General features: G+C 58.2%; 1 protein-coding gene across 3 annotated transcripts in view; it reads left to right on the top strand.

The window, feature by feature from the left end:
• The window catches only part of CXXC5 (CXXC finger protein 5), a 31,937-nt gene that overhangs the window by 5,724 nt on the left and 3,378 nt on the right, over positions 1–22,835 (top strand). For 2 of the 3 annotated variants that reach the window (XM_030504028.1, XM_030504029.2), the window contains exon 2: positions 19,852–20,892. In XM_030504028.1, the coding sequence (XP_030359888.1) occupies positions 20,107–20,892 (786 nt within the window). In that variant the 5' untranslated portion in view covers positions 19,852–20,106. Of the gene's footprint in view, positions 1–19,707; positions 19,729–19,851; positions 20,893–22,835 lie in introns of those variants that run through there. The other variant, XM_030504030.1, reaches the window with a different exon arrangement.

The following is a 22,835-nucleotide window of genomic DNA, read 5'->3' as shown; positions in this document are numbered from 1 at the left end:
TTTGCAGATTCAGGTGCTCTCAGTTCTGCTGCCTCAATGCCCCGAAGGCTCTTCTCTGAGCCCCAATGCTGACCAGAGGCAGGTTCCTGTCTTCCTGGAGATGAACCATGACCGGGGAGGACTCTTCATGTCCAAGGAGTGTTGATGTCTTGGGGCTGACTTTAGACCCTTTGATACTGGTGCAATGGTTGATGGAGGGAGGTCTACACCCATGGAAGGTGCAGACCAGGGCTCTGCCCTCTGCTTTGTCTTTAGGCTTGGGTCCAGGTCAAGGGAGGGCGAAGGAGCTGTGCCTGCGGATGTTACTTGGAGGTTGTATGGGCTCTCGTCTCCTTTTATAGACTCATAGAATGGTTTGGGTTGGAAAGGACCTTCAAAGATTATCTAGTCCAAGGCCCCCCAGAAGATCTAGGGACACCTTCCATTAGAGCAGGTTGCTCCAAGCCCCTGTGTCCAACCTGGCCTTGAACACTGCCAGGGATGGGGCAGCCACAGCTTCTCTGGGCACCCTGTGCCAGCGCCTCAGCACCCTCATTGTACATTTCCCTATGCTCTATCTAAACCCACCCTCCTGCAGTTTAAAACCATTGCCCCTTGTCCTGTCACAACAGCCCCTGGCAGAAAGTCTCCCTCCTCCTACTTTCCTATGAGCCCCCTTTATCCATTGAAAGGTTTTTCAGCAGGTCCAAGTCCCCACTGGCCCATAGGGAGATGAGGGGTGGCAGTGGCTGGTAGCTGGGACATGGCAGCAGGCTTGTGGACATGGGGTGGCTGCGAGTGCTGAGCTGGGTTGTCCTTCCTCACCTTCTGTGCTTTGTCCAGCTGGGATCACAGCAGAGAGGTGGATCCCAGGCACCCATCGCTCCCAGGGTCCCCGTGACCACCCTCATCCCCACTGGGGATGTTTCCTGCAGCTCCTGCTGCCCATGGGAGCGGGCGGCTGGGGCTCCTCTTGCCCTCTGCTTTACCTTCTGCATCTCGCTAATCTGATGACCGGAGGTATGCGAAGCATTTCAAATATGGCCTCATTGGCTGGCTCCGGACAGAGCACGCAAGAGCCGTTTCTTCACACTCCTATTCCAGCCGGCTGTTGCCGTTCCCTCCTCCCACGGGCATCCCGCTGCCATTCGCCCCGTGCCGGCTGGGATCGGCACAGCCGGTCGAGCCCATCCTGGCCGGCTGTGGGATGGATGTGTCCCTTTGCAGGTCACCCCTTGGCTGAGCTGATGGCTGTGGGTGGGTGTTGGGTCCTGCAGTGATTTCAGAGCATCGCTGGGTGCGTGGGTGAGGATGAGCGTGTGCTGATGCTGCAGAGCGGGATGTCCCCTTGCCTGCAGCCTTGGCTGGTGCCCAAGCATCCCACAGCACACCCATCCCCTGGGAAGATCTGGAGGGGCAGCCTGGGGCATGGACAATGGGTGGTTTTGAGGGGAGTCCCATGGAGTCCCTGAGAGCAGAGAGATCTCTGGATGCGGGATGGTGGGTGCTGGCCCCAATGGGGAGCACCCAGACCTGGGGGAGCACAGTGCGGCTCTGGGTGCAGGGAGGGGGGACCCTGGGATCCCCTGCTCCCCAAGAGCACCACAGCCCATCTGTAGCTGGCTCCCTGTGGTGATCCTCACAGCGCTGTGCCCATGAGGGTGCTGTGAGCTGGCAGCATCTCCCTGCTCTGCTGAAAGAGCTTTTTAAAGCTGGGGCATGGGGAGAAGAATAAACATAGAGAATGAAGATGATGAGGGTGGCTCTGGCTGCCTTGGGGACAGCAGGCCCAGTGTTGGGGACCCTGTCGGGGGATGCCATGGCCCAGCTCAGCCCCAGCGGTGCTGGGAGCTGGACGCCAGGCGTTTGTGCTTTAATGCATCAGGACAGCTTGCAAATTCCAGGCTGGCGCGGCAAGGTGCCGGCCGCGGTGGAGCGTGCGCTGTCTGGCAGCCGTGAGGGCCGTGCTGCCAGATCCGGTTAGCTCGCCATAGCTTGCCCTGCTCGTCGGCCGCTGGCGGGGCTGGGGGTCAGGGCAGGCTGTGGGCAGCCCCTGCCATGCTGGAGGGGGTCCTGGCAGCCCCCCGCTGCAGCAGAGGTGGGAGCAGCTCTGGTATGGGGGTGGCACAGCAGGAGGTTGGCCTGAGAAGGGCAGATGTGTAGGGATCCCTGTGTCCCACATCTGTCCCCTTTGTCCCCACCTCATCTGCAAAGCCCACTGTCCCCCTTCTACAGAGCCCCCTGCTCCCTCATCTCTAGGGACCCCTGTTCCCTTGGTCTGCAGAGACCCCTGTCCCCCCACTACGGGGGCTCGTACTCCCCCCATCTTCAGGCATCCCTGTCCTCCTCTTTCTACAGAGAACCCTGTCCCTCTATCTTCAGAGCCTGGAGTCCCCCCCCCTCATCTGCAGGGATCCCCCCACAGCCACACAAGAGCCCTTGTCCCCCCATCTGCAGACCTCCTCTCCTCTCACCTGCAGGCTCCGAGGTGATTCCCAAAGCATTTTTCCCATCCCAGCACTAACAATGCCCTGGAGGTGGTTCAAGGGCAGCCTGTGCTGCCTGGGTCCCCAGGGAGAGGGGTGACCTGTCCTCCCTAACACAGGGAAACTGAGGCAGGGATCAGTATGTACAGTGGTGGGAGATGCTCCTGGGTGTCCCTATGAACCTTGTCCATGGGAGATGCAAACCGGATGGTTTTCCAGCAGATCCTTGCTAAGAGGCAGTTTCTCACCCTCACCCTACATGTTTCCTAAAGGTTTGAACCCATGAGTTGAGCTGAGACCCGCTGAGACCCACCTCCATCAAGTGGTGGAGGAGCCAAAGCCCACATCTCCCTTCTCCCCACCCTCCCATTTGGGTTCCTTAAGTGAAAACATGTGTTGACCACCTTGTTGGGAAGAAGTGGAGTCACCTGGAGTGCTAAACCCATGGTGCCCAGGCTCTGGGTGCTCCCTGGTCCAGCTCCTTCTGGGAGCAACCACATGCCGGTTGGAGGATGGGGCTTTGTTCTTTGGGAACGTGTTGAGGGATTAGTGAGAGGATTGGTAAATCTGACCCCAGGTAAAGATTAAGACCTTAAAAAAGGGAGAAAAGGTGTTTTCCTCCCCCCTCTCTGCTCCCCACGGTGATGCACTGTGGAGATTAAACCAGGATGAATCATGCTGTGGACGGTGGGTTGTTCAGGGTTGGGGGTTCAGGGAGGGATGGGGGCCAAGGAACTGATGGGGGTTGTGTCTGTGGGTCTGGAGATGCCAGAGCTGGGCAATGGGGGACCTGGGGGTCCCCAGGAGCCAGGATGTCTGTGGCTGGGATTTTGGGGGGGGGGTGTGGCATTGATGACCACTGCCTGGGAAGCACTGGGAAGGGAGCACAAAGTGTCCCCTCCAGGACACTGTGGTGGGACATGTCCTGTCATGCAGCCAAGAGGTGTGGCTGGGAGGGGACTGACATCCCTGCCATGGTGCTCCCATCCCTTTGGTGATGGAGGACGTGCTGAGCCCAGGGGCAAAGGAAATCGGGGAGACACCTTCTGGGCTCTCTGGCTTTTCCCAGGACCACACGACCAGTACATGTACTGGAGGAAACTGGAGTGGTTGTCTCTGGGGAGGATGGGCAGCGGTGACCCTGGACCTCTCCCCATGGTCCATGGGTGCTCTGGGGGGTGAATGGAGCCAGCCCTGCTTTGGGCATTTCCCAGTGGGGTTGACCCCTTCATTGGGGCTGAGCCTTTTTAGGGGTCAAACACTGGCCACTAGCAAGGGGGATTGAGCACAGGTTTGGGGGTCAACCATTGTTTCAGGGGTCTAAAGACCAGTTTTGGGGTTGAGCATCATTTTGGTGTGCTGAAACAGTGGCCTGGTGGTCAAGCAGCATTTTGGGGTGTTGAGCACTGCGTTAGGGGGCTGACCACCATCTTGATGGGCTGAGCACCAGCTTGGGGTCAAGCAACATTTTAGAGGGCTTAGAAAACAGTTTAGGGTCTGAGTGTTGGCTTGGAGGTCAAGCACCATTTTGGGGGTCTGAGCACCAGCTCGGGGGCTCAAGCACTGTTTTGGGGGGGGGCTGGATCTTTCCTGGGAGTGCTGGGGATGTGCTCCTGCCTCGCACCCTGTGTTGGCGGCTGGAGTTGTTCCTCCCCGCTCCTTGCTCCCTGTCCTCCTCCATGAGTGCTCCTACCGGGATGGCCACAGGATGAGGAGGAGCAGGAAAAGCTGGAAAAGCTGGCTCTGGGTCCCTTCGCTGGTGCCAACTGTGTGGACACATCCCAGCCCTTCCCTGCTTTAATTTCCCTCCTGCAGCAGGGCTTTTCCCGCTGCCTCCTGCCCGCAGCAGTCTGCCTGCTTTCCCCATGGGCTGCCATGGCAGGGCAGGCAGGGATGGGAAGAAATGCCTCAGCCCTAGGCTCTGCAGCAGGGCAGCTGGTACCCTGGACAATGCTGGGTACCAAGAGCATCCCTCTGAGTATTCCCCTGGGATCCTGGGGACAGTGGGATGTGCTGGCAAGCCCTCACCCTGCCAACTCCATAAGGAGCTTGAGCCTGTTCCCATCACTGGTTGGGAACTGAATCCACCAGGACCTTTCCTTGGAGCAGAGGTGGCCCATGAACTGGTACCCATACTGATGTGCGAGGAGGAGTGTGCATGGGTACAGGAAGCACCATCCCTTTCCAGCTTTGCTGCTGCCATTGAAGGGTCTGCAGGTCCAGGGCACCAGGAGGAGGTGGTGAAGAGGAGCCCAAGGTGTGTCCCAGCTCCCAGATGGGAAGGAGGATGCCTGTGGCTCCATGCCCAGCATCTGCACCACCACTGTGGGGCTGAGCAAGATGCCGTGTGGTCACCTGGGAGCTGGGTGGGGTGTGATGGTGGTAGAAGGTCCCCTTGTAGGAGAGGGAGGAGCGATGCCACTGGGGTCTCCAGTCTCACTGAGTCCCATCATGGAAGATAAAATCTTGCTCTTTGCCCTCCGATGCTGCCGCCGGCTGCATCCCCACTGCTCCCCAAAGCTCTCCTGAGGTGACCATGGGGTAAGGGGCTGGGAATCTCCCTGCACCCATCCCAAACTTGCCCGGGGACCTCATCCCAGAGCTCTGAAGTGGGGAGCAGCTCCTGGGTCCCTTGGGAGCGGGTGCCCCCCACCCGGCCCTGCTGCCCCTGAGCACCTGGCGTAAATTATTGGCTGGGAAGAAAAGCAAGCAAGGAGTAACTGGGAGTTACGGGGTTAGAGAAGGGCCCAGGGCTGCGCACAGAGCTTGAGGGTGCAGGTGGGTGCTGGGGGGCTGTTGCTGGAGCGCGGGTAGGCCCTGTGCAGTGTGGACACAGCAGAACCTCATTTCTGTCTGTGCCCCTTTGAGTTCATACTGGGATGGCCACGGGATGGGGAGTAGCATGAAATGCTGAATCTATGTTCCTTAGTGTGGGTGCTTCCCTGCCTTGGTTTCCCTCCTCTTCCGGGGGTTTCCCTGCTGCTTCTTGTCCAGGGGGGTTTGGTTATCTTGCTCCTCCTGCCAAGCTGCCAGGCAGGGACAGGAGGGAACATGGTGCCCTGTGGCAGGGTGGCTGCTACCCTGGGTGATGCTGGGATGCTGAGAGCATCCCTCTGAGTATTCCTCTGGGAGTCTGGCTGTAGGTAGAATGTGGTGCTCCAAAAGGCAAAAACCCTGCTATGCCCTCAAGGCTGAGACTGCCCCAAACTAATCTCATGGGTGAAAACAGCTGCGGGGTGGGCGAGCAGGATGCTTGGCCACATCCTGCCCAGCTCTCCTTCAGCTGCATCCCAGCGGCTGCTTTGCTCTGGAGGGACCCCCCATGGGGGCAGGCTTTGTGCTGGGGGGGGTGGGCTGCAGCGTGTGGGAAATCACGTGGGGACGTGGGGCTTTACGGGAAGCGAGAGTCGAGCCGAGGGCGGGGGGGACCCGGCGGTAACGCTCAGGATCGGGTCCCCCCCCTCAAGCAGCTGCCCCTCGGCGGCTTCCCGGCAGGCGTGGGGCGGCGGGGGGGGGACACGGAGCCGCCATCCCTCGCCCGAGCAGATGGTCCCTTGGCAGCAAGCTGCCCCTTCCGCATCGATTCCCGCGCTGGCCGTTGAGCGATTGCTTTCCGGGGTTAATTAAACTCTCCTCGCCGAGGGCTGCTGTGCGGCAGGGCCCTACCTGCCTGCAGCCCTCATGGACACACACCCCCCCTCTAAAATAAGGGCGGGGACGAGCCTGTGGCTGGAGCTGGGGTTTGCTTCCAAGCCAAACCTTGCCCTTAATATCCATCGCGTGCTGGAGGATTGCCGCCGCCGGCTGCTCGTCTCTCCAGGGCATCCAGAGCAAGGTCAGGCGCCGAGCCCGGCTGCATCCCGCTCCTCCGGCAGGCTGGGATGCTGCAGGAGAGGCTGCCCGCTGTCCTTCCCGCTCTGAGCACTGGGGGTTTTGGAAGTGGTCCCTGCTCCCATCAGGTTTGGGCTGTGACTGGCCGCATCTCTATTTGCAGTGATGGTGGAGAAAGGCACCGGTTTGTGGCAGCCGGGCGGCCGCTGTGGAGCAGCGTGCTTTGTGGAGCAGCATGGTTTGTGGAGCAGGTCGCCAGCCCTCCGATTGTTGGGAGTTGCTGCTTCTTGCATATCTAAATGTGCCCTTTCAGCGGGCGCTCTCGGTCTAAATGTGCCCTTTCAGCGGGCGCTCTCGGTCGAAACTGCCATCTTCTCCCTCATTGTCAACCTCGAGGTTACGCATCGTTTGCTGACTCACAGCCTCCTGCTCTAATTACTCGGCTCCACTCCCTCCCTGGAGCTCCCAGCCAGCCCCAGCCCATTGCTTCCAGGGGGCTGGAGCTGGTGTACCCCTGCAAACCCCCTCCTTGCATCCATGGGCATTGCTCTGTGTCTCTGAGCACAGCCAAAAGTCACTTGGTCCAGCACCCCCTCTTTGGGATGGTTTTGGGGTGCTGCCAGGGGGCTGGTGGGTGCTGACACATCATGATATTGGGGCGGTTCAGGGCTGGCCCCTGGGTGCAGGACAAGCGGGGACCAGGTCTACCCCATCGGCTGGGCCAAGGCACACTAAACCCGTTGACTGAGCCCCTTTGATCCCATGGGATATGATGAGCTGGCCTAAGCTCTCACCGGAGCCAGGCTGATTTCTAGTGCAGTGATTTGAACAGATGCCACAATTAGCAATGGGCTAGAGCTGGTCTTGCTCCTGGTCCTGCTCCCAGGACCTGTCCACCCAGGAACAAAGCTGAAGGGAAAGCACTGACTGCCCTTTATTACTCCTTAAACATCCCCACATCCTGGGCTTGCCATCACGATGTGCTGGTGGGAAGAGCCTGCTCTCCGCTCCGGCATCTTGCGTCTCAGAGGCTTGCACCTTCCAAGGAGAGGGAATCCAAACCCACCCATCCCAGCAAGGCAGGTGGGAACAAGTTGGCTTTAATGAGCTTCATTTTTATCCCCCTCTCTGCGTTCAGGCTGTAATATTGGGGCGGAAACAACATCCCTGCAAATCCATCTTGCTAAAGGGAGGTGAAACCAAGCTGGGTAATCCGGTGGTAGGGACAGTGCTGCGAGCTGGGTAATGCTGTTGCACTCGCCTTGGAAGAGGAGATATTTTATTTATTTATATACTAAGAGAGAAAAAAACCCCATAATATGTGTTTGCACAGGCTTCTGTCTGTCACAACCACGCATCTTATCTCTTCAAGCCATATTTTGGCCTTTTTTTTTTACCCCCAAGAAAGTGAATTTTAAGCACCGGGAGACAGTGATGGTTTCTTTGGAGCTGTTACGATCTGCCATGTACAATAAATCTGTCTTAGTTTGTGGATTATTGGCCCAATAGACCGTAACAGCTCTGTCAGCCCCTCCTGGCATGCTGTGTCCGGCGAGCTCAGCCTTCGGTGGGTTTTCCCTTTTTTTTTGTGGAATGATTATATTTCAGCAGAAATTTCCTCGGGATTTTTCCATGGATGCCCAGCAGCTGATAGGGAAATCACAGGAGCTCAGTTGCATGCCCGTGTTTGTTGGCTTTTTTGCTTTATTTGAATATATATTCCCCCTCTGAAAGCACCTGAAGGCACAAACCTGCATGGTGAAGTCCATGCTAGAATCCAAGCCCCCCAAATGTGATGGAGCAGGCAGAGCTGTCCCGGCTGGAGTGTGGCTGCCTTGGCACTGCAGGTCACACTTCTTGGGGATGGGTTTTGCTGCTTTCCAGCAGGATTTCCCTTGATGGCCACACTCCTGCTGGCCATCGTTCTCAGTTGCCTGTGCTTGATCCAAGCCTGGAAAAATGGGATTTTTTCACGAATGGTGTGGTGGCCCTTGTGGAGGTGGAACAGGCTGGAGAAAGCAGCACATGGAGGAGGATGTCCATTGAGAGCAGGCAGTGCGGATATCAACCCTTTGGGTTGGTGCCCTGTGCTCTGGAGATCCCTTTCCTCCCATCTCTGGCACTTCCCAGCACTGCAGCTGGAGGACCCATCGGGAGATGGGGATCTTGAAACCATTGGGTTTCGGGAGTGCCTGGGATCAAACCCTTTGGCATGGGTGAAGAAAGATGGTTCTCTTGCAGGAGGGATACCAAATGAGCAGGCAGGTCTCTGGGAGGAAGCTGGGGGCTCTGAACCCACCCTGGGCTGGCTGCAGAAGGGGTGCACCACCATGTGGCAGGCACCAACTGCGAGAACCACATCCAGCTCTTCCTTGCCATTCCACCTCGTTTCTCAACTCTTGAGGAAGTGAGGAAAGGCAGAAGCATTGATATCTAACGCTAATTTCAGTTGTAGACCCTCAGAGCTTGCAGCGAAGAAGGTCTGGATGATGCTTATCCCCTGTAATCAAGGCCCCTCATCTGAGGGTCCTCCCATCCTGACTCATGTTGTGGCTGGTGGTGGTGGTGTTCCCTTCCTTTTTCTCAGGGCCCCAGCTCTGCTTTCCAACTGTCTTGTGGTTGGTTCTTTGAGGTCTGCCAGCGCATCTCACTTGTGCTTTTTGGTAAGGCACAGTGCTGGTAGTTAAATTACTGTAGAACCAGAATGGTTTGGGTTGGAAGAGAGCTTCAGAGATCACTCAGACTAACCCCCCTACCATGGGGGGCATGGCCTTCAACACTGCCAGGGATGGGGCAGCCACAGCTTCTCTGGGCACCCTGTGCCAGCACCTCAGCACCTGATTTCCAGCCTAACCCTGTCCTCTGTCAGTTTAAAACCATTGCCCCTTGTCCTGTCATGACAGGCTTTGGTGAAAAGTCTCTCTCCATCTTTCTTACCCCCTTCATCTGTGGGAAGGCCACAGTGAGGTCTCATGGCTGTGTGTGAGACAGCCAGTGAAAATCTAAGTGTTTTGTAGCAGTCCAAATGCTCTCTGCATCCAGGCTGGTATCTGATCAAAGACAGAAGCTGGGCCTGTTGGTACAACCCCTCCCCACCATGCCACCACATCCCTGAGGCAGGACTTCTTGTCCCAGCAGTTCGCTGGGAACCATTTTCCTAATGACTCTTCCCATCAGCTTGCCCAACACTGCTGTTCTTCCATTCTCTGCTGGCATGCTACAGGGAAGGAAGACACCCTTCCTCTTGGGCTGATTCTTGAAGAAGCACCAAGAACCAAGAGAGCTGCTAGACATCTCTTCCAAAGGAGAACTTGGCTTGAGTAGGTGCATCGCCTGTGCTCCTGTGGTGTCAGACAAGTTTGCCCGTCTGAGATCACAGTGCAGGTCCTGGTTGAAGGTAGAACTTCAACCTTACGACTCAGTTGGTCTCCATCAAAGCCAATGTTGTGGCAGCTAGGATGGAGCACCCCTGGGATGCCCCAGCACTGGGGTCACTGATCCCCAAGACATGCAAACCCTCCCTATGGCTCCGCTCTCACGGAGCACAGGAGAGGAGGAGGAGCTGGTTGCTCCCCTGCCTTCAGGAGGAGGAGCAACCTCTTTACCTTCCTCTTTACCCTGGGATGCTCCAGTTCACCCATCGCATTGGATGCTGCACCAACATGGTTTCCTTGACTACTGTTGCCCTTGACCGTGTGGACAGCTCGGGAGATCTGGGTCTAGTGCTGTGATGTCACAGAAAAGCCGAAGGGGAGGAGAGGGGCAGTGTGGGGTTGCAGGAGACCCAAGGACCAGTGAAACCAGTGTCTGAGGTGTTCCCCAGGGTGAACCAAAATGATGGAGCATCTCCGGTCCTGGATGGAGGTGTTGGCAGCAAGTGTCCCTGTCCTCGGGTACCTGCTGCAGCCTTCCCTCCACCTGGGCCTCCAACACCATCCTCTTGCTCAACATCTTTCAGCCTGTTTCATGCTCAGCTCCCCTCAGCCTTGAGTTATCCTGAGCTCTCCAGTTCCATCCCCACTGCCACTGGTGGGATCCAGCTTCATGCTGGGGTCACCCATGAGCTCCCAGTCGCTCCAGAGAGCGGGAAGCTCTGGGGGTGCACAGCAGCGAGCTTGGGTGAGCGCTTGTGTCTGAGCCAGAGCGCGCCGGGGTTTGCTCTGTGTTAGTCTGGATTTACAAGGAAAAAAAGCCATTGCTCTTTCCCAGTTCCTGCATTTCCTGCGAGCAGCCCAGCTCCTCGCTTATCTGCAGACAGCCTCAGGGGTATTCCATGGGAGTTTGGGAGTTTAATCAGGCATTGCTGGGGCATGTGAACTCTGCGTGGAGTCGCCGTTCCCATGGAGGGGAGCGCCTCTTGCAGATATTTGGCTTGGCGTGCCTGGGCTGGGGGCTGGGCTGGCTGGGAACGCGGCTCCTTTTCCTGGAGATGCCACTGGGAATGGCCGGGGGCAGGATGCTGGCAATGCCCGCGGGCAGGGTGGCTTCCCATGGGCACCCCCAGGAGGGCTGGCACTACTCAGACACTTCCATCCCCTCCAGCCCTGCCCCTGCTACCTGCCTCTTCTTGCTCCAAACCCATGGGTTTTCCTTGTAGCATCCTAGGTGGGGTCTGCTGGTCCCCGCCAGCCATCCTGACCTGGCTCCAGGGTGGCTCCAGCCCTCTCCTGACTCTGCTGCTCGTTGAATTTCGGGTGATTTTGGATGCAGCAGAGAAGCAGGCCCCGGGTGGCGATGCCCGATGCCAGGCTCCGCTTCGCCGGTGCGATCGAGGGCGTTTGTTGCTGGCTCTTTAGCAGGCAGCATTTCTTTTTTTGGGGGCTGGATATATTCCTGGCAAGTAAAATGACGGATGCTCTGTTTCGTTTCCAGTGGCAGCGTTTCAGATTCCTTGCTCCAGGGCAGGAGCCGAGCGAACTCCGATTCCGGAGCAGCTCTGGTACCTTGGCAGCTTAAAGGCCACGGGGTTTGCTTGAATGACAAGTGGTAGGGAAGGCTGGGGAGAGGTGGTTTTGTGTGCCGTGCCCTCCATCTCCTGCAGGAGCCAAAGCCCTGCCGAGTGAGGAGGCAGCTTCTTGTTGTCTTGGTGCTTTGTAGGCAGACCGGGAAGGCAGCATGGAGAAGGATGGCGAGTGTCCTGGCTTGATGCTCTCCCAGTTGCCACTGGGTACATGGGTACAAGCACAAAGTCTTGGGGCATGGCTGTGTTTTCTACTCAGGAGCTCTTGGGTGTCTCATTCCCTGGCTCTGCTGACACCTCCCATTGCACCCAGCTTGGAGAGATGGGTCCAGATTCCAGCAGCTGCCTGAGCTGCATCCCGCAGCTCTGGCAACCCCCAGCCATTGGGAAGGCTGCTTGGGATGCGCAGTACTGGGGATGAAGTGTGAAGGATGGGGGTCCACAGCCCTGGGGGGTCAGGGCAGGTCGGATACCTGCCTTCATGAGGCTCCTCAACCTTTGCTGCTCCATGGTGATGGACCTGCAGCACATGTGGGTCTGCAGGCAGGGCTTGGTGCTGGCTGTGGGCAGGATTTGCCCATCCCTGTTGGAGCTCCCTATTTGCTGCTGGAGATGACCCCAGCTGCTGCCTGCACAGGAGGGTGCTGGCAACTGGGCAGCAAGACCTGCCCCCCAAAACCTCTCAAGCCTCTCTGGTCCATTTGGCTTACTGGGCTTACTGGGAGCAGTTCCCGCAGGCAACAGGGGAAGCTGTGCTTGCTGTGGTGAGTTTGGCTGTGCTCAGCAAGGCTGTGGGGCTGGGAGGAGACCGACGCAGACTCCCAAGGGCTGTGGGGTGCCCCACTGCCCCTTCTCAAAGCGGAGCTGGTCTTCCCCTGCCAAGCAGCCTTCCTCCCCTTTCTCTTCCTCCTCTTTCCCTCCTGCCAGCGAGGCCAAACAAAACGCGGGGCTGACCAAAAATAACAACTGCCGGCGGATGCAGACAATGGATAAACCCCAGAGAGGGTGAGGGCGACCCGAATCCTCCCAGAGGAAGATGGGATTATTCGCCGTCCTTTTGGACATCTGTCAATCGCGGCCTTTCGCGGGCCCTGGCAACTTCCTTGTGCTCAAAGTGATTCCTTAAAGCAGTTGCCTTCAGGAATGGCTGTTTGTGAGGGGCTTGGCGGGGGATTGCACCCCTCAGTCCCACCAGCACAGAAGCAGCAGGGACCCAGCCCTCTGGGGTGTTTCTGGTATGAGCAGCAGAGATGCCTCTTGGATGCCAGTGTCTTCTTCAGCCACAGAGTGGGCTGGGTGCTCTCTGCACCCGTGCTTGCACAGCTCCTCCCTGCTGCTCTGTGGGTCCGTGGGGTGCAGGCACTGAGGTGGTAGCCACCTTTGAAGTAGGGGGTCTCATCACTAAGGACCATGATGTCCCCACCACCCATTAATGACCATACTGAAATGCACTGAGCGGGTCCTCTCAAATGCACGCTCCTGCTGCCGGTGTGCTTCTTGCTCACCAGTGATGATGGTGACCACAGTGCACCAGCCCTTCCCACCGGTGGCTTTCCTGGGATCTGGAACAGCCCCTCAGTTTGTGCTCTGCCTGGTGGGATGTGGAGGGATGAGGTTTGGAGAGAGCTGGGAACACAAGAGGACCTCTCCAGGCTGGGGTTGCTCTTGCATGTGGCACTGATGTATCTGAGCATCATTGGAAGTGGCACTAATGGATTTGGGTGCCATTGGAGGTGGCACTTGGAGGTGGCACTGATGGATTTGGGGCTCTTTGCCATCAAATACTCCCATGTGGCTGCACCTAAAACTTCTTTTCTTACGTGTAATGAACTTCCTGGAGCTCTGCGCCTCCGTGCCCTTGTTATCAGTGAGACCCTGAGTAATTTACGCTGTAATCGCCCCATCTGTTAACGGGAGTGATTCACACGGCTCAGCTTGGCCTCCTTGGGCTGTGTGTGGGTCTCATGGGGGTGAAGCCTTGCCTGGGCCCCCCACAGCCCCTCACAGTGGCTCCCAGGGCTCCTGCTGGGATCCCCGTTGTTGCTGTCATCTGCTGTGCCTGCCCCTTGTCCACTGGGCCCCAACACCCTTGGGTGGTTGAACATGGTCTTCTGCACATCACCACCTTGAAATCCATGGGGACTAGCTGGACCAAAGAGCTGGGGTCCCTGCAGGAGGGTCTGGGTGTGCTTTGCAGCGGGCAGGGGGGGTTCTGCTGGGCTGGGAGTGATGCTGCATCTCCAGGAGGGTGGCGTGAGGTGAGGGGATGCCAAGCTGGGGGAGCGGGTGAGCGGCAGAGAGCCGTGCCACCGCGCGGGAGTGTCAGATGCTGCTTGGCTGCGAGCTGGGCTCGGGCGAGCGCAGATCTGTTCAATCCCATTTGGAATGGGGGGGGAGAAGCACGGCGGGGGGGCCCTTCCCGAGGCTCAATCTGGTAGGTTTTAGTTACAGTCGTGTTAGGATTTGGGCAGCGAATTGGTGCAGCTTTGGCATGGGGGGGATGGATGAGTGCTGCGGAGGTGATGCTGCCAAGCTTCCCTCATCCCCCTGGATTGGGAAAGGGGATGTGGTGCAGGTGGGAGCAGTGTGGCCGTCACCCGGCTCTCTGGGCAGCAGCTGGGTGAGGGAGGAGGGGAGGAGGTGCCTGGTGTTGTCCGCAGGGCACCCGCAGCCCTGCAACGCTCGGGTGGACGCTTCAAATCGCGTTATCTCCATAACCGCCCGGCTCTGGCCGCTCCGAGTGACAGCCGAGATAAGTGGATTTCCAGGGAGCGCCTGGTCGTCTGACATTTAAGACTCCTTAATCCATAACCACCACCCCGCGGAGGCAGGATGCAGCCCACGTTTTCCAGCCGGGAAGTGTGGGGTGGCCCCAGGCACAATGGGTGCATGCAGGGTGCCGCAGGGTGATGTCCAAGGATGTGCCTGTAGGTGATGGTATCCATGGGGATATCCTTGTCCTCTCCACAGTGGAAGTCCAGGACATGCTGGTGATAGGCTCTCCCTCGATGAGTGCATTTGACTGAACTGGGTGTCCTGCAGTGGGTTGGGAAGCCCGCAGCAGCCATGGGGTTACGTGGGGAAAGGCACAACTAACAGGGATAAAATATGCCTTAGCTGGAGTCCTGGCGTAGGGATCTGACCTGGGCATCTGCAGGACAGCGGCACGGCCTCACTGCGTCCCTGAGGATGTGCCTGGCAGGACACACCTCTGGCCCGTGCTGGCCAGGCTGTGCGTGTGTCCAGAGCTGCTCTGGGGAGGCACCACCAGAGCAGAGTGGCTGCCTGCAAGGAGGAGACGGGTGAAAGGCACTCTGTGCGCCATGATGAGCCGCCATCTGCTTCCAGGGCTAACTCCAGATGCTGGATTTAATCTTCCATAGCCTTTTTAATTCAGGAGTTGGCTTCTTAACATCCCTCAGTGCCACCTCGGTAGCAGAGATGAGCGGAGTGGCTGCCACAACTGGCCCTTCCAAGGATGTTGGGAAGCATGGGAGATGAACTATCTCCATGTGAGTTGCCCATCTGGTGACCCGTCATAGACCCATCATACCTCTGGCTCTTTAACCTGCAAACGCCCAGGGTGAGGCTTCAGCATTTACAGCCCAAAGCTCCCCCAGGCCTGGGCGTCCTCTCTTGATGTCTGGAGAAAATGTAGTGGGTGATGGTAACTTCCATGGCCCATCCCGGAGTCGATCTTCTGGCTGGACCAGTTCTGGGGGGGGATGAATTTGAAGAGCAGAGCTTGGGGGCTTTTGGGGCTGGCAGAGGTGATGGCTTGCAAACAATGTCCTTGTCTTTGCCTCAGGGTGCCCGTGCCTGGTTATCAAGCACCATGTTCTCCCTGAACGAGTGTCCTGAAAGATATTCAGCCCTGGGAGATGGAAGCTTGATTTCTCCCTTGGTTCACCTTGTTTCCGCACTCTGGGGGAAGCGGCAGTGCAGAGGTGAGGGTGCCATGGGTGTCTGCCCTGCCAGCAGTCCCCATCGCTGCCTCTCGCCGGGCTGAGTCCCTGGCAGCTCAAAGACTTCCTTGTGCTTCCTTGTGTGGTCAAGGAGAGCCCTTTGGTCTGGTGCCTGCTGCCTGACTTCTTGTCGAGGAGGCTGTGGTGAGACATCTTCCAGTTGACCCGTGTCACTGGTGGAGCGAGCAGCAGGTTTGACTGTGCTGTGGAAATCAGGTACCCAGGAGCTGAAGTCGGGTGTTGTGGTGCTGGGGTTGGAGCTGCTTCGAACCTTGTTGTGGTGGTGCTTGTTCTCCTGAGCCTCTGAGCTGGGTTGCATCTGGACCCTCTGACCCATGGTGGTGCTGCAGGGTGGTGGTCCTGTTCTACCTGCTGGCTTTTCTCATCCCAGGGTGTGCTTCAGACACCACCATGCTCAAGGGTGTCTTGGAACATCGCATGCATCTCTCCCACCACCCATGGCCCTGCAATCCTGTCCATGGTGGTTGAGGAGCACGGCGCTCGCCTCTGGCCCCTCTCTGGCACCTCCAGCCACAGCCTCCCTCACCCTACACCCTTCCTGGGATGCCTTGGAGAGAGGCAAGTGCCAGTGGTCGGTGCCCTCCTTAGGTCTGCCTGCGTCTGTCTGTCCGTGTGTCCATCAGGAGGGTTCTGCTGGGAGGGGGGTGCTGCGCCGGGCGGGCGGCCGCGTGGCGAGGGGGAGGAAGTGGGGACAAAAACCCGGCAGAGGGGACAATGACCGCCTTTCTGGAGGCTGAAAAGACGCCGGGGTCCCTTCCGTCCTCGTCCTCCGTCTGCTCCAGGCGGACAAAGCCACGTCCCCCCGCGCCCACCCAGCGCCCAGGGATTAGGAGAAAGCCGAATTTGTATGTTCTGCCTTTGTCTCCGGAGCCCGGGAGCAGCTCGGTGTCGGCTCTGCCGGTTCCGTCTCCACGGCTGACCGACCGGCGGCTTTTCCAGGAGGAGCTTGATTTACTTAAAATTAAAGGAAAGCAGAAGTTCTTTCTTGGAGGCGCAACTTTCTGCACCAGCAGGAGCCGATGGCTTTCCAGCGATTCAGTGAAATAACACAGGGAAGTGGGCTGGGAATTGCAGCTTGGCATTTTCTGTATGAGAAACCAAGCTCCTGTCCTGCTCCCGTCTGATGGGAAATGGTGCCTGCAATCAGGGGGACTCTCAGTCCATTGCTGGTGATGGTTCCTGGTGCTGGACCACCAGAGATCCATTTGCAACCTATATTATTCTGTGTTTTGGAGTTGTTAGGACTATTCCAGTGTGGTCCTATGGGATCTGTGCGGGATGTGGGCAGCCCTGGGGCAGATGGAGCAGGGATGTGGGGTGCTGCTGGGATGAGCTCCAGGGAAAGGCCTGCGTGGAGGAAAACTCCCTTTGTCCACTCAGACCATGGGAAAGGGCTGCTGCCAAGCAACCTGGGGTGGTGGCGGGCAGCTTTTTGGGGTGTTCTATGGAAATGAGTCTTGGTGGGAGCAGGGAGTGTGGAGTGTGGACACGCAAGTGATGGCATTGCCTGGGTGTTGTTGCTCACCGCTCAGTTGAGCCCCCAGGAGAACCTGTACCTGGCCAGGGGGATTGCAGGGGGCAAGAGCAAGGTCCTGTGAAGGGATGGAAGGCTGGGAACTCCTGGGTGTGCACTGGGGCCTCCCGACCTTGGTGGTGTCCCCTTGAACCCTGGCATCCCTCCAGGCTGCTTAAGCTGCCTGGTGCAAAGATCCGGGCGAGGGAGCCCATCACGTGCGCCTTAATGCCGTGGCCGGGACTAAGCACCTTCTGACAGGGACCCAGATGACACTGCCCGGCGCCTTCCCCAGGGGATGGGGGCCGGAAAAGGGGTAGAAATGGGACAGGGCAGGGGGGGCCCTCGCAGTCTTTACTCAGGTCAATCATAAAGAAGGGATTAAGATCATTAATTCCTCCCCTCTGCCGCAATTAGCAATCTGGCTGGGCAGAGGCTGGCGAGGAGCTGCTGAGATGTCTGCTGGGCTGGGTTGGGGGCACATCACTGGGCACCCCACAGTAAGCAGGTCCTGGGGTCCTTGGAGGGGACATAGCATGGGGACAGACCCATCCCACTTGGGCAGGATAATGGCCCCAGGGGCATGGAGGGCAGTGCTGAGTGGTTGCTGATGGCAGGAGCTGCTGGAGGCAGCATGGTGGTGAGGACAATGGTGGGATTGTGTGGTGGCACCACTTGGTGCAGCATCCCTGTGTGCCACTGGGGACGAGAGGGGACATGGTGGTGTCCCCCTTGTCCCCATGGGTACTGGGGGAGCTGCATGGGGTGGGCAGCAGCAGTGGGTGCTCAGAGGGGTGATGCTCCATGCTCTGTTGACATCAGCCCCGGTTGGAGAAGGCTGCGAATGGCGGGGGCTCGGTTCTGTTGATGTGGCAGGGTGGGAGCATCAGGGAAGGGCTGCCCGGTACCCCAGACCAGAGGAAGATGGGAACTGATGGAGATGGCCACGACAGCGTGCCTCCAGCCAGTGACCTCTCTGCTTCAGCACCAGACACCGCCACTCTTTGGGCACCACTCGGGCTCATTCCCAGAGCAATGCGCGCTCCTGGAGACCCCTGGCTAAGGCCACAGCAGCACCATGGCTTGGTGGTTACAACGGCCTGGTGAACCCCAGCCCGACCCGGCGCTGGGCCACGCCACGGGGCGGAAGAGGCGCTGGGACACAGGAAAAGCAGGCACGAGATAACGGTGACGGGCGGCTTTATCTCACATCCTCCCGTCCGGTACTTTTCCTGCCGTGCTCCCCGCTCCGGCCCCAGCGCCGCTGCTTTCGGTGTTAAGGTGTGACCTGTCCTAACGCCTCCAGGGGCAGGTCCCCCACCTCCCTGGCAGCACCCATTGAGGGTGCACCCCAGCCTCGCCAGCACCCAGCATCCCCACGGAGCACGATGCTCAGGGAAGGGCAGCCTGTCCCTCCTGCCACGTGGCCTGGCGAGCTCCAGGCTGGAACCCAAGCCCTGCATCGATCCGCGCTGCATCTTAAATCCTGCAGCAGCTGAAGCAAGCGGTTTTGAGCGTGAGGACGGGAGGGTTTCTCCGCAGGCGAGCCGGCTCTGGCACCGCACTGAGACAGGCTGTCTTCTTCTGCCAGCACCGGGGCTGTTGGCATGGGGACCTTGCCCCCATCAGTGTCCTAACAGTGATGCTCCCAAGCCATGTCTGTGTGGAATTGTTAGGATTACTCTGCTGTAGTGGGGTTCCTGGGGATGTGGCTTGGCTGTGACTGAGGGGACATGAAGGGTGATGGATGAGCAGGGTGTGGGGATGCCCCTTGCTCTGCAGCATCACCCCTGGGGCAGGAGCAATGGTGCTGGCAGAGCTTTCCACACACAGCCCCATCACTGTGGAGAGGAGGTTGCTGGGATAGCCTGGATGGAGGGATGGGGTAGGCAAGGGGCCTCCTCCCGGAGCTGCCCTCCCCCAGCTGCTGCCAGGGTGGGGACGAGGGTTCCTGCTCCGCTAAGCCCTGCAGCTTTTCTCCTCTAAAGCCTGATTACTCCGGCGGTGCCTGTGCGTGCGTGCAGGCGTGCTCGGGAGGGGAGGAGGACGGGCAGGAATTTCACAACAACAAGTGTTTGCAGCCACACTGGGCCCAGCTGCCCCGGAGCCACCCCAGGCACAGCACTGAGGGGGGGGTCTCACCATCACCGCTGAGCCCCCGTGTCCACTGGAGCAGCTGGGAAGGGCAAGGGCATGATGGGGCATGGCAGGAGGTCAGCGCCAGAGCTTGGAGTTGGATGCTGCGGCTCCCTATGGGGTTTGAAGGTGGATGCTGCAGCTTCTCGTGGGGCTTGGCAGTAGGTGCTGCAGCTCCCTGTGGGGTTTGGAGGTGGACACAGTGGCTGCCCATGGGGTTTGGAGGTGAAGGCTGCAGGAGCTTGGAGGTGGATGCTGGAGCTCCCCATGGCACTTGGAGGTGGATGCTGCTGCTCTTGGTGGGGCTTGGAATTGGATGCTGTGGCTCCCTGTGGGGTTTGAAGGTGGATGCTGCAGCTCCTTGTGGGGCTTGGAGGTGGGTGCTGCAGCTCCCCATGTGTCTTCCTTCCTCTGCCCGGTGCTGGTGTGCAGTGCTGGCGTGGGGACAAGAGGAGGAGGGTGAGGGTGCAGCCTGAGCTGGGTGAGCAACATCATCCGGGGGCTGTGGGAGCTGGGGTGCAGCCCTGCAACCTGCTGCCTCAGTGGCACCCGGCATGGGGGGACACTGGTGGCACAGGGAGGGGACCGGCTGCCCCATGCATGAGCTCCAGCTGGTGACTCGGGCATCCCCCATCCGGTGCGGGGCCCGCCAGAGCGGAGCAGGAGACCAGCCCCGTGACTTCCCTGGGGCTGCGGTCCCTGCGGGAGGAGAGCCGGGGACAGAGAGCCTTTAAGTACCAGCGTGCATTGCTACCAGGCCAGGACTTCCCCTGTGACCCCCCACTTCTGTCTGCATGGCGACCCTTTCACAGAGCAGCCCAACGGATCTCCACCGAGGTCCGTTCCCTGGAGTTCCTTTGTTCCCAGTGCTGAGACTTCCATGGCAGGGGGAGGAAGAGCTGCTTTGAAAAGCCCGTTGGCTCTCGCCAGCACTAACTCTCTTTTCTTTTCTCCTTCCAGAGCCGCGTGTTGTGCTCCAGAGCCGCAGAGTATGTCTTTGCTCTGAGGTCGGACTGAAGCCCTCTGCAGCGGCGCTGGAGGAGACGCCCCGTTGATGAGCGTTCCCATCTGAGCTTTCCCCGGTGGCCGGCGGGCTGGTGCTACCACCAAGGCTTTGGGGATTTTTGGCTTTGGGGGTGGGTTTTGGGGTTTTGTTTCGTTTGGGGGTTGTTTTGTTTGGGGGGGGTTTGGTTTTGCTGTTGTGCTCTGGGCACCATGTCAAATTCGGGCTCCCATCAAGACACTGGGAACAAGGCAGAGACGGAAAAAAATACCCAAGATGACTCTCAACCCCCTGTCAACTCCGAGAGGAGGAACAAAAGTGGAATAATAAGTGAACCTTTGAACAAAAGTCTTAAGAAGTCCCGTCCACTCTCCCACTATTCCACCTTTGGTAGCAGCAGCTCGGTAAGCGAACATTCAGAGAAAGGCAACCCCTTAGCTAATGGCAACGAAGCGACTGTGGATAAAAGTCATTCTACCTCAAAGCACAAAAACATCTCTAGTATGCTGAGCAAACTCGACCGGGTGTCGGAGCTCTCCTCAGAAGGACAGACCGCCCTACAACAGTTTGCTCAGTCGACAGAAATGCTCAAAAGAGTGGTACAGGAGCATCTTCCTCTAGCAAGCGACCACGGGACTGGGATCTCTGACATGGAGGCAGTCTCAGCTGCAGAGACAATGAACGGCCCCTCCGATTTTCCTTACCTGGGGGCTTTTCCCATCAACCCAGGCCTTTTCATCATGACCCCTGCCGGCGTGTTTCTGGCAGAGAGCGCGCTCCATATGGCTGGCTTGGCAGAGTATCCCATGCAGAATGAGTTGGCATCTGCCATCAATTCGGGAAAAAAGAAACGGAAAAGATGCGGCATGTGCCCGCCCTGCCGAAGACGGATAAACTGCGAGCAGTGCAGCAGTTGTAGGAATCGCAAAACTGGCCACCAGATTTGCAAATTCCGAAAGTGTGAAGAACTCAAAAAGAAGCCTTCTGCAGCACTGGAGGTAACCGGCCCCTCTCAGGCACCCTAACCCCTCCTCGGGCTGCGCTTCTGGGTTCGGATCTGGCCCTAGATAATAAAGCGCCTGGTACTTCTTACTTTTTTATTTCCCTCCCCCCCCCCCTTTTCCATTACCAGTTCTCCCCCCACCGTGAGATGTGTGCTCTGCCCAGTGCCCCCAGTCCTGCCCTCTCTCACGTTCTGGGGTTGGTTGGCTTGGGGAGGAGGGCTGGGGGGTCTCTCTGGGCTGTGCTGGGTTTTGCTGTCCCCATTGCAGGCATGGGCAGGAGGTGCCTTTTGGGGGTAATGGGTGGTGGTGGAGCCCGTGGCTGTGTGCAGCCCCTCAGCTCACTGTTGGCTCTGAGCAGCAGCATGGTGGTCCCTGGGTTTGGGTGGTAAAAGCTGGGCAGCATCTCCTGTGCTGTGGCCGTGCTGGGTCTCCAGCATGTCTCTGGGGCGGTCAGGATGAGTCCATAAGGCACCATCCAGATTTCCCACTGGCAGCTGAGCTGTGGTCCTTCTGCATCCGACTGAGCTGGGAGCATCCCTGCTGAGCATTGGGGTGCTGGGATCCTGTGGCGTGAGGCTTTGGGGTGGTACCTGGGCTGTCGCTGCCCACCATGGTCCACCCATGTTGGTCTCAGAGGATAGCCATTGGGTTGGGACTACAGCCACTGTTGGGTTGGGGGTGCCACCTTTCCAAATCCACCACGGAGGTGCCATATTCATGTGGGAGCACAGGAAATGTCCAGTGACTTGGGTTGAGGCTGAGCTGGGGCTGTGGCAGGGGTGACAGCTGGTACATTGGCACGCTGCTCTGGCAGAGCCTGCCTCTTGCTGCACACCCATGGGTGCTCTGGGCCAGCACTTGTCTGCCGGGTGTTGTGCTGAAGCCGTTTTTGGTTTTTCCGGGAGCTGATCCCACTGTGTCCTGCCGGCAAAGGCTAAGAAGTCACCCAGACTGATTGCACACCCTGGCATGAGGGCACTGCCCATCCTCTGCTTGTCCCAAAGAGACAACCCACCGTTTGCTTAGCCACGTTCTGTGTTTTCCAATTAGCATCAGCTCTGAATGAATAGTGAAGGGGGGAAAAAATCCCTATCTGGGCGGTGGGGGTGAGGAGAGGAGGACTATGTCTTTCAAAAACCGCTGTATTGCTAAATTATATTCTTGTTCTAATTTGCTGAGTCAGTGATCTGGAAAAAGGGAGAAAGGAAAAAAAGAAGAGTTCATCTCTTCCAAAGAGTCCTAAATCGGGTCAATAGACTTGGAGCTGCAGCAGCTGGAGGAGTCACTTCCTTCTCCTGGCGCTGAGCCGGGCCTGGGGATCATAAATAGCACTGGGAGCCCATGGAATGATCACCCCTGTTATGGGTTTCCCCATCCTCCAGCTGGCTGAGCCACTGGAATAGGGGCCTTTGTGTGATAGAATTGGAGCCACCAAAGATGGGTCTTGGGCATGACCAGGAGTGTGCTGAGGCTGAAAAGAGATGATGTGCTGGTGGGGATGGGCACCAAGGTTGATGTGAGTTTCTCCAGGGCATCACCATCCCCATTTCAGAGCATATCCTCCCTTCTTTTAGGATATCCGTTTGTACCATGTTTGACCTTGGTGGGATTGAACAAGATGGTGGCCGTATGTGGCTGGGACAGAAACACCGAGACCCCGGCTGATGTCCTATGGTCACCTGGGTCCATGAGTGTGTGGTTAAACCTCTCCTTATGTCAGCCAACCTTGGTAATGCGTTTTGTTGGGCCAGCCACTGGCACTTGCCTTTTGGAGGAAACCCATCTGGAGGTGGCGGTGGACAGAACACCACGCTACTGCCAGCTCGGCAGCTCCAAGGTGCCATCACACCACAGTGCTTGATACTGGGACAGGAGGGGCCATTCAGTGGCCCTTTATATGGGGCTGAGAAATTCCTCGGGCTTTATGAAGCATCATC

The sequence above is a fragment of the Strigops habroptila genome, chromosome 12, assembly GCF_004027225.2.
Source record: "Strigops habroptila isolate Jane chromosome 12, bStrHab1.2.pri, whole genome shotgun sequence".
Taxonomy (NCBI): domain Eukaryota; kingdom Metazoa; phylum Chordata; class Aves; order Psittaciformes; family Psittacidae; genus Strigops; species Strigops habroptila.
The sequence above is the reverse complement of the archived record's forward strand: the minus strand, read 5'-3'. Positions and strand labels throughout refer to the sequence as shown.